The sequence below is a fragment of the Patella vulgata genome, chromosome 1, assembly GCF_932274485.2.
Source record: "Patella vulgata chromosome 1, xgPatVulg1.2, whole genome shotgun sequence".
NCBI classification, from domain to species: domain Eukaryota; kingdom Metazoa; phylum Mollusca; class Gastropoda; family Patellidae; genus Patella; species Patella vulgata.
The window spans coordinates 78,349,769-78,361,819 of NC_065879.2; the positions used below are offsets into that span (position 1 = coordinate 78,349,769).

The 12,051-nt window shown below is 35.5% G+C and overlaps 1 protein-coding gene across 1 annotated transcript; it reads left to right on the plus strand.

The window, feature by feature from the left end:
- The first annotated feature begins 8,283 nt into the window (after positions 1-8,283).
- Positions 8,284-11,822, plus strand: LOC126811059 (zinc finger protein 226). The gene is made up of 2 exons (XM_050536528.1): positions 8,284-8,452; positions 9,705-11,822. The coding sequence occupies exons 1-2, from the start codon at positions 8,450-8,452 to the stop codon at positions 10,821-10,823; spliced, it is 1,122 nt and encodes a 373-aa protein (XP_050392485.1). The 5' UTR covers positions 8,284-8,449; the 3' UTR covers positions 10,824-11,822.
- Positions 11,823-12,051: the final 229 nt, after the last annotated feature.

Sequence of the window (12,051 nt, forward strand, 5' to 3'; positions counted from 1 at the left end):
ATTTTATTTCAATAATTCGCTTGCGCGTAGGGGTCTTAAGCAGTGGGAGGAAACCGGATACAAAAATAAAAAAATAAAAAAAAAAATTGTAATTTCTAATCAATTATGTTCAGTAAAATATGCGAACAGTCAAAATTAAACGGCCACCTTTTACGTATATAAAGTCCATTGTACACGTTTGTTAGTTATTATTTTGTCGTTTGTTAATCAGCCATTAATATCTGGTAGGATATGCTTGTCTTTGTTCATTACAATTGGCGCCCGAAACCATAGGGTACACGACACGGTACTGATTTTAAAATGTTCATTGTGTCTTAAATATTGGATATTAGGATCCCATATTATCACGGCAAGATAACAATATTGATTGAAATGGACCAATATTCAATTCTATTTCGTGTTTTTAATTTCAAATATTATTGACAACATCGAATTAGTGTTTTTCCTTCTTTAATTAGTTGAGTTTATTATTTGGTAACTAACTAAAGGTACTGTGCCTACCCAGGACCGTTTTAAAAGTATAATAAGCCCACAATCACTCACAGGAATACAAATGTAAATGGCCGATGAAATTAAACATATAAATAATTGTATCAGTGTTCAAACACAATCTGATTAAAACACAGATCCTATCTGAGTATTTCGTTTCGTTTTTATAGTTCAAAATTTCGTTTTACGTGTCTTTACTACACTAGGCTCTGGAAGAGTTGTTATCATTGACTTGTTCTGAATGATGTGAGGGAATAACCAATGAAACGGTCTGTTACGCCGAGCTTTAGGCGTGTTTTGCACGGAACTGTTGGTAATCCACTAGTAAAATCAATGCTGATTGGTTAATCAAATGTCTGATGTCATAGGACCAAAAGCCGCTCGTATGACCTCTGACGCAACCTATCGCTACAGCCGGTCAGATTTTCATCTAGTGTAGGCCATCGAAAGTATAAAAAAAACGAAACGAAATATAGATCTGTATTTTAATCAGATTGGTTTAAACATTAAAGAAAACCATGCTGTACAGATTACCATGAACCCCTATGCCCATGATTCTCCCGGGTAGCCGGCCAGCATGCCCATGCATTAAGACGGCGCTCCTTGTACCGATTCCAGTCGCGATACCGCTGAGTTTCTATGCAGGTAAATGAACATTTAACCTGCAACATCCGAGGTGTGATTACCTTTTGATAGGCCTACCTATGTTACAGACAGCGAGAAGGATACAGCTGCTACTGGATGTATGGATTTTGGTCCGCACGTTTGATGTTGCCTAATTCTTTATATTTGTCACTGTAACTGATTCCTCAATATAATGTTCCATTCCAGAATTTTTAACGACTTCAGTTTTGATGACGATATCTCCACACGTAGACATGTCAGAGTGCATTCATTTGATCCAACGTAAGTATGGTAGCCCAGTGCAACAAAATTATTAATGGGTTAAAATGTAAATTGTAGGATCGTTTACGGGTTCTTAGGATGAATACTATCCCCAGTAATCAAGAAACACATTGAACCGTTCCAGATCATATTAGAACGATATTGACCGTTAAAGCAGCCATTTGCGACCCCCATTTTTGAAGTATTGTAGCACTGTGCAACAAAAGTAGAACAGTGATCTGTTAAAATGTATCCGACGCGAAACAACGGAAAATTTTGTAAATTGGATGGCCTCATTCATTTTCCAGCCCAGAAAATCGTTCTTTAGCAAACTCTGAACAGGGAACGTAGTGACAAGACAGGGGCCATTGGCCAAGTTTTTTTTATAAAAAGCAACTCTCACAACACCCCTACAAAATTGTATGTAACTCAAAACAGTATCACCATATAGTTCACCATAGGCTTAACCGGGTGTGCTACCCACCAAACAATTTAAGAAAGGTGCCATGTCCTCAAATCAATACCCTGCATGATGATTCCTGACAGCTGTCTATTACAAACAGTAGGTACTTTAGAACAATGTGGGTAACTGTATTTTCGGGGAAGAGGGGTGCCCCCTGCTGGATTAGAGCTGGAAATTTTTTACATAGGAAACATGATACATATCGTGTATAATCAGTTTATTAATTATTACCAGAACCATAATGTATATATAGAATGTATATTGTCATGCAGGTTACTAGCTACCAAGCAAGAACAGGAAGTTTGCTCCTTAACAAACATTCTAGGTGTTGTGCTATTCTTCTCTGCTATCGGGACCATTCACTTGATTTAAGATTTGTTGTTTATTTCGTGAAATGTCTACGTAGTTTGTCTTGTCCGCGGGTTTGTCTTGTTGGTTTTGCTTTTGGGTTGCAGTGCGGTCGCCCGTTACTTACTATTAAGGGCCTTTGGGTCTTATATACAGCTGTATACCATTTATCATTGTAGGAATAATATGTCGGATCACCAAAGAAGTGATTTAATCACATTCCATGCTCTTGGTATTGCTCATTATACTGGTTATTCACCTGAAGGCTGGAAGATGGCAACCTTGAAAGACATAAAAACAAAGCTCGGACACAATCAAGTATGTTTTAAAATCACATCTAGTCAAACATATTAGACCAGAGTACAGCACTTTCAAAATAAATACATTTGTGAAATATTTAATCAAAGATCAATATATTATTTGTGTTATATCCATTTAAAGATAACTGAATTTGTGTTATATCCATATGAAGATAAAGGAATTTGTGTTTTATCCGTTTAAAGATAACTGCATTTGTGCTTTATCCATATGAAGATAAATGCATTGTGTTTTATCCATATAAAGATAAATGAATTTATGTTATAACCATTCAAAGATAAATACATTTGTCAAAAACCCATTTAAAGGTAAACATATTAAAAATGTATTTTGTAAGAATTAGAGATAAAGAACTGGTCGTTCTTGTTATAATAGTTCAAAAATTGACAATGAAAAATTAATATAATACATTTTGAAAATTTTAGTAAAATTATCCTATTCTGTGCAAAGTTTTAAGTGTTATAAATGTATAGCATAGATTGTTTATTATCGTAGCAACGGTTCTTGACAGTCAAGACTAATCGATTTTATATTTTATCGTTAACTCTTAATTGGCTGTGGTGTTCGGAACCATCAGATGGTCCAGGGAGTTGATTATGGGGTTTGCATCATGTGAATAAATCTTTCAATAATAATTTATATCACATTTGGTGCCAGTAAAAAGACATGCAACAGGCAGATTTAGCTCTTGTATAATGCATTTTTTTAAAAAAGAAAAATCATAGCGTTTTAAAGCCAGAAGTTACATAAGAGATTAGAAGGTATTTCCCGCCATAATTGTATTTTAATTGTTTACAGGAAAAGGTTGAAATTGTGAAGATAGACATAGATGAAGCAGAGTGGCAAATGTTTCCAGAAATCATATTTTCTGAATCACTGAAAGACACAAAACAACTTCTAATGGAATGGCACATTTATGCAGACGAAAAACGGAAAAAGGCTATAATTTTGCATGCGTTACAAATATTACGCCATCTTTTTCGAGTAGGATTTAGAATATTTAAATTACATTACAACGTATTCTGTAATGAAACCGCTTTGGATTATAGATATTGCCCAGAAATATATTTTGTAAATATACATAAAAAGACGTAACTTTCTCAGAAACAAAACACTTATGTATAATGAAATCTCACTGTATCAAAAGCCTTAATGAACGTTTTAAATTGTGTATTGCTTAAAGTGTCGACCTTTTCACGGGTCGAATGCCTAAATATATATAATCCCTAAATAGCATTAAGCGATTGAGCAAAAAAGCGACTGAGCAAAAACCCAATTTATATGGAAAATAATCACTGGTTTAAGCACTATTGCATAAGTACTAACAAGTGATTGTTTTCAATATAAATATGCGTATATGAATGGTATAGTGCTTAAAGTAGTGTCTTTACTACTCACCTTAACGTATGTATTGTATTCTATAGTGTCATACTAAACTTATGCTGTCTGTCTTCATTTAGCTTGAGAACAGACACTTAGCTAGTTGACAGACATTTTAAGTCCTAAATCAACGAGTATACTTCGAGTATTTATTCTCCTTCCATTTCATAAAATTGAATGACAGATGTGAAACTGAGTAGAAACGCATTACAAATCAGTATACTAATTTTTGAATATAGAGGCCGTTTAGGGCAGAGATCCATTAACGAGGAATGAAGTAGATGAATTTCTGTGTGCAGAATACTATAGTGTCTCGGGTGTCGGATTTGCTACAAGTTTTGAATTGTATAACGAACGCCTCACTTCTAACGAATAAAATACCTAAATGTATACTTTGAATAATATAGTGCTTATAGGTGTCAACCTTACTATTCACGAATGGTAATCTAAATGTAGGTTTTGAAATGTACAGTGCTTAACCAATACGTCATGTTCGACGTCAGCACATATCAATATAGAGGGCGAATTTAAGTCAATTCGTATAATAGACGATTATTTTATTTACTGATAAACCACATATCTATTATCGATTAGTTAGCTTTAAACTTATTTCTTATTGTATATGTTTATTCTGCGTAGTATGTGTGATAATGATTTTTTTATGTTTTGTGATTGCATGTAAACTATGTGTCGACTCCCACCCACCTTCTCACTATTTATTATTTTTTATATTTGTACTTCTATAGGTAAATATTGATATGGTGTTTTTCTATGCTTGATTAAAGATACATTATGGGAGATTAGATAAAGAGCTGGCAGTTCTCACTATAATAGTTAAAAACTAGATAATGTAAAGGCAATTTGCTGAAAATTTCAGTCAAATTGATCCACTCTGAACCGAGATTTTAGCTATTGAATTTTCGGCCTAGCCTCGGTCATTATTACTGAAGTCGGTACGATAAAAAAAAACACAGTCTCGATTATCCATTTCATGATTAAATCATGATTATCTCAGTGGGACTTGATCTTACTCGGGTATGCCCCTTGTATTGAATCTATATGTGTATATTATATTATGTAATTCATAAACGCATATCTCCAATATTTATTGTTTAAAGGAGCTAAATCGCTAACATTTGGGACCTAGAAATTCACAAAAGTGGGTCGCAACGCATATGATACCGTAAAATGAATGTATATAAACTGATTTACATTTAATGGTTTCCGTTTTTACTCCAATTTCAAATCAGTTACGTTCGGCGAAATACGTCAGCAATCTCAATCGAGTTCAAATTTCTAGCGTCTAGTTATTCTAGTCTACATAACTCCATTTGATTTGGTGCAATGTGTCTAGCCTCGTCCCTCGAGTCTCTCAATACAACTGGGGCTGAAGCGCATTATGGTACACGATTCGTGTACCAATTTAAAAAAATTATTTTATCTTAAATATCGGATATCAGAAGCTCATCTTTTCCCGGTAAGTTTACATCATCAATGTTGATTTAAATTGACCAATAATTCGTGTTTTCGATGTCGAAGATTTTGGAGGATTTTGAGTTACGGACTTAGGTCCTTTAAAGATGTTCTTCCATCAGTTAAATAGTAACTAACGACTTGCGATATTGTTGTTTTTTTATTAATGCAATAGGAATCACATCATATATACAGACCCAAACGATTCAGTCAGGAGGAAAATTTGCACAAACCAGCATTTCAATCTAATTACAATATAGTTCTATATTTCGTTCCGTTTTTTTATACTTTCGATGGCCTACACTACATGTGTAGTAAAGACAAGTAAAATCGAAATTTTGAACTATAAAAACGAAACGAAATTGGATCTGTGTTTTAATCAGATTGCCAGCATTTGAAATAAAATGGGGTTTAACGTCCTACTGTTATGCTACGATTGGGCTAATGTAGACGGGCACACGGCCAGTGCGTTATGAGGGGAATTTTTCCCGGACAGTGGCGCCGTCCTCTTATATCGAATTCCAACTACCAAGGGTTATTTTACGAGCACGCCAATGTGTTCACAGGACCTTGGTTTTTCGTCCTGCACCATTTACAAGGGGGAACCACGCCTGCAAATCCCAATGTACTATCTAGGCCAACACCGGACTCGAACATGGGACCTCAAGGTTAGCGACCGGCATTTAATCACCTGTAGATCATAATTCTACTTGTGTTTGGATTGTTGGAGAAAAACTTTAGTGTGAGTTTCCAATATGTCCATATTGGAGCTTACGGACAATTAAGCATTTTTACCAAGATTATTAACTCATTCTTACTTTAAACTTCGTTTCATTTCATTCACACCTGATTTCTAATTGTTTTGCTTTGTTGTAAGTTAGTTATTTAAAAATATATAGAAAACCAACAAGAGTTATCTTTTCATTGGTTGTTTTTTGTATAGCATCAAACAATTGGGGTGCTTAAATCATCTGGTCGTCATTCACCCGTACCATATAAACAAACCAGTGCTACTTGGGGGCGATAAAAAGTTTCCTACTCGCTCGTTCATTTTCAATCTATGTTAAACTAGCCTCTTGTTTACGGCTGGCTTTTCCTGCATGTCTCATAGGAGGCATTTGTCTGTGATTTCACCCTCGGCGATAGTGGATGTAAAGTCCCAGAAAAGGAGAAATATTTGGTAAAATCTTTTGATGGGCCTGTTTTTAATCCGGTTATTTTGGTGATTCAACCTTCCCTTGGCCATGTGAACATCATCGTTGACCATGACAAATCGTCCAAACCCTTAAGCACAGGGAACTGCTTATGGTCATTTGGAGTTGAGTACGGCCAAAACATTGTGGCGCAAAAATACACCTCGATTCCAGCACAAAAATCATCCTTATCTTTGGTTTGCATTTGACATGTATGTCCCCTTTAGGGGCAAAAATTGAAATTGGAAAGGAGAATTAAAAATGAAAGACATTAAAATTTTACCAATAGCAAATACAATATGATACGAACAAATTTTCCAGACACCCCCCCCCCACCTCCCGCCAACACACACAATAAAAAACTGATTGGATTTGAAATAAAAGTGATATTAATTTTTTTTTTTTTTTGAGAATGAAGATTTTTTTTAATTATTTTTGCGTTACTTTTGTCCAATCAGTTATTGAATGTCCCTGAATTGAAATTACGCAACATCAGATGGACGTCTCCAAAGGTGTACAGCGCATCTAAAGGGGGATTATCAGGCTTTTTTATTATATCAGAGAGAAACCGCCCATTTACCGTTGTTGTCCGTGTTGTTGACTAATTACACGAAATGAATTGAATTGAAATGGGGTTTAACGTCCTACTGTTTTACTCAGAACCGGGCTCATGAAGACGGGCATACGCCATACAGTGTGCTATGAGGCAAATTTTGCCCAGACAGCGTCACTACGGCCTACTCTTATATCGAATTCCAACTCTCAAGGGATCTTTTACGTGCACACTAATGTGTACACGGGGCCTTGGTTTTTCGTCCCATCCGAAGGACTAGACAGCTGTCCTTGTCAGGCCCTCAGTCCTGCATCACTGACAAGGGGGGGGGGGGGGGGCACGCTTGACTAATACGATAATGACTAACTTTTGCCACCCCCTAACCTATATACGCATGCATAAACTGTAACCCAAATGTGGCTTTGTTTTTTAGCGGCACCGATTGGGCCAAGGTCTGGGGGGGGGGGGGGGTTACGTGCACGCCAATGTGTAGGCTACACGGGACTTCGTTTTTTCTTCACATCCGCACACTTATAGCCTATACCTTGTCCCTTGCCAGGATGTCCGTCCTGCACCACCGTCAAGGGGGAACCACGCCGGAAAATACCGATGAAGATATGGTCATAACTATGGTGACTGATGAATTGACTGGTAAGTTCAGTAAAACGCAAAATAACCACTGTTCATTCACAAAAAAAATACATAGCTGACTAGAATGTTGACTATGAAACAACTAAATTTACGCTCATAGATTGTATTATAGGCCTACTGTTGCAAACGATTTTTTTAGTCCGGGTAGGAGGTGAACATTTTACAACATGTAATATTATTAGGTTGCTCTCATTGTAGAGACTTAAAATTTGCAAGGTATGCGTAGCCCTAATAAACTGTATAAACTGTTATAGTCAAAAGTATGTTTTTTTTATATAGTTACTAATAAAATTGTGCGTTACTCGGGTGAAATCGGAAATCTAATGTGAACCTAGAATGCCCACTTCCGGACGCGAAACAGTAACAGATCCTTTTCAATTTGTTAAAAAGTGAAGTGTTCAATATGTATTATTTGATTATATGTACTCAATCAAAAGTTATCGTCAAAAGTAATATGTTTAATAAAATTGAGAAAATTGTGCGTTACTCGGGTGCTATCGGAAATGTCATCTGAACCTAGAATACTCACTTCCGGACGCGACAAACAAACTTTTCCAATTTGTTAGAAAGCGAAGTGTTCACAACATGCTGTGATTATAGAATAAAAAAATAAGGTCAAGCTTTACTCCTACATCCAAACTGATTGCCCAGTATCCTTAACAATAGGCCTAGTCGAGCTGAGCAATACAAAGGAGAATGGTGAGTTGAACAAACGGCAGAATGATTTATACACTACTTTATATTTTATTACTACTTGTTCCGGTACTATTTCAGTAACGTACGTCTACCAGTTCCCATGATCGTAGAGACTTGAAATTTCCAGGGGGTATTCATGGGGCCTGGCCATGACCTCACACCAAATTTCAGCCGAATCTGTTAATAACTTTTAATAAATTTCAAGAAATTGACCCATTTACAGTTCTCTACAATAACCGGTCTCGGAACTGTGCCAGGCACGCCAAATGTGGAACTCTTCACAGAAAAGTTAATTTCAGTCCCTAAGCAACTTACCTAGATGAAAACAATTGTGGCAGTGCATTTAGTTTGGGCATCCATTTTGACAGAACTGTCCAATTTTGTGGGAAAAAGGGTCAAGGTTCATTTGGCGCCTGCGCAATAATGCATACTGAGAACCGTTCTCAGACCGGATAGCATTTACACTATGAAAATTTAACTGTGCCATGCCTGGCATGCTTATGTTTAACCCGTCTACACTACAAAAAAATGAACCATGCCGTACCTGGCACGCTTAAAATGTGTTGAAACTTTTACAATTGAAGCAGTTTTTACTTGCACAAAGCCTCGTAGCCATAAAGTGTACCAATTGTCGCGTTTGTCAAGACAAGTACCACCGCTACAAATGTTTTGGAATCCATACCTTCTATTTTTCACCCCGGTAGTATGTGACAAGGAATAGGGTCGCCTGTCCAACCTCGTTGGTTTTCTGCGTGTCCTCCGGTTTCCTCCCACTGATAAAGACCCCTATGCGCAAGCGAATTATTGAAATAAAATTAAAAACAATATGTTAGTCCCGAAATGACCTAGTTTGTGTCAAGTGGACGTTAAACCCCATTTCTCTCTCTCTCTATTTTTCACTGTTAACCGGTTGGTTGGATTGCCGAATCGTTAGCATGTGCGCATTGCATCATGAGGTCTGTCATTTTGACAACTGGCGTGGTTTCAATTCCTCGGTTGTACATGACAAGGATAGGGTGGCTTATCCAACTTCTTGGGTTGAAATAAAATTGAACCAAAAATGACCTGGTTTGTGTCGAGAGGACGTTAAACCCCATTTCTCTATCCCTTTCTATTTACTACATGTATTTAGACTCAATTCTCAAGATACTAAGATGGATTTGATATGTTACAGAAAACTATTGATGATATCACTTTACTTTAATATATTATAGGAAACTAATGATGATATAACTGTTATATACATGTATTACAGGCAACTTATGATGTAAAAACTTTCCATCAGTGTGTTGTATGTAATGAGATATTTGAACAAAATGATGATTTAGAAAAGCACAATAAAATACATGTTAAAGAAGAGAGAACAGTTGACATGACTATCAAATGTGCTATACCTTTTGCCGGAATAAAAACTGAGAATGTTGAAACTGTTTATCAGTGTAGATTGTGTCATCAAGAATTTGAATCGGACACAGATTTAGAGGAACATTGTCGAATACATGTTAATGAAGAGAAATTAATAGCAAATATTTCGCAACAAAATACAGATTGTGAAAAGAGTGAATGTAATCAAGAATCTAAATCTTACACTGATTTAGAGGAAGATTGTCAAATATATGTTAAAGAAGAGAAAGTAATAAAATATTTTTCACAAAAAAGTACAGATATGGCGTATAAGATACCAGAACCAACATGTTTTAAGTGTGATGTTTGTGGTAAATCATTTAATAAGCGCTTATATTTATACACACACAAGGGAATTCATACAGGACAAAACCCCTTTAAATGTGATGTTTGTAATAAATCATTTCATAAAAGGCATTATCTACAGTCACACAGCAGAGTCCATACTGGAGAGACACCTTTTAAATGTGATGTGTGTAACGATTCATTTCGTTATTTCATTAGTCTCCAAAGACACACAAAGACTCATACTCGATTGACACCATTTAAATGTGATGTTTGTAGCGATTCATTTCGTTATTCCATTAGTCTCCAAAGACACACAAGAACTCATGTGGGAGGAAAACCTTACAAATGTGATGTTTGTAATGAATCATTTCGTTATTCCATTAGTCTCCAAAGACACACAAGAACTCATGCTGGAGAAACAACTTTCAAATGTGATGTTTGTGGTAAATCATTTAGTCAGTTTGCTCTTCACAAGAAGCATGTAAGAAGTCATTCTTGTGTAAGACTGTTTAGATGTGATATTTGTGGTAAATATTTTATCCAGAATAGTCATCTACAGACACATATTAGAATTCATACTGGAGTGAAACCTTTTAAATGTGATGTTTGTGATCAATTATTCAATGAAAAAATTAATTTACAGAATCACATTAAGAGCCATCTAGGAGACAGAATCTATTAAAGGAACAATAACACTCTTGCTGGCTTGACAGCTCCAGACAATAAAAAATAGCCTTATTCTAAGTACTAGATGTGTTAGTGTCTTACCTGTTGTGTAAATTATCCATTAAATCCAATTTTACTTGTCGAGAGGGTTCAAAAATATTTTTAAATCCAAGTCACATTTGAAAAGCTTTACGTGGGGCTTTTCAAATCATTTAGTTGAATTTTTCCAATTTTTTTAAATTAGGTGTGTTAAGATGAAATTTGTATCATCAATTAATTGGAATATTGTAAAATAGTACAATTTGTTGACCAGAATAAAGATTGGGACATATTATTCAGTTACGACAAGAGTGGTATTGAGCCTTTAAGGATGTAAACGGTTAACCAGTCACAGTTCGGTTGCACCTTCAAACCCAGGAATGATAGCCACAACATTGTTTTCTTTCACTAAGCCCTCATAAATATTTCAAATAGCACTTGTCATTTGTAATAAGTCTCGGGAAGTTGACGTCTTTAAATTCCCGCTCAAAGTTTTGACATGTGTATGTTATTTATAGCACTCACTGCCAAGCATTAAATAATCTCAACTGATTGACAAATTAATTGTTTTACAGTATTAACCTCATTACTCCACAAGGTCTCAAAATGAAACAAGTATGATGTGATGAAATAATATTGAAATAGAGAGGATATCATAGTAAAATTGTTTATATTATCACTCGAGTGTGCGATGCTGTGTTGTCAAAGTTGACATACTGGTCACTGGTACCATGGGATACAGCATGGCTTGTGATAGAAAAACATGTAGTAAATTCTTTTTTTTTTAAAAAAATCAACATGATTTCAATTCAACTGGTCTATAGCTCATTACGTGACCGGTCAGCACGCAAGATGGAGAAATGAAACATCAAGAATGAATGAATGAATGGAATTTGTACTGACTGTTAACTTAAAAGTTGTAATACTAAAAATTTAAAAATATATTATTAAGTCTTATTTTGGTGCAACAAATATTTTGATAGAAAATTTTTATGGGTTAACCGGTTACAGTTGGGTTTTTAACGAACAGTTAACCGGTTCAAGAATTTTTGAACCATTATATCCTTAGAATCTATAGTCGCATATGAGAACACATTCCAGAGAAAATACATTTAGATGTGATGCTGGTCCTGTCCTAAAGCACCTGAGAACCATCAGTATAAACAAAACATATAGCCTACATGTAAAGATGAAACATTCAATAT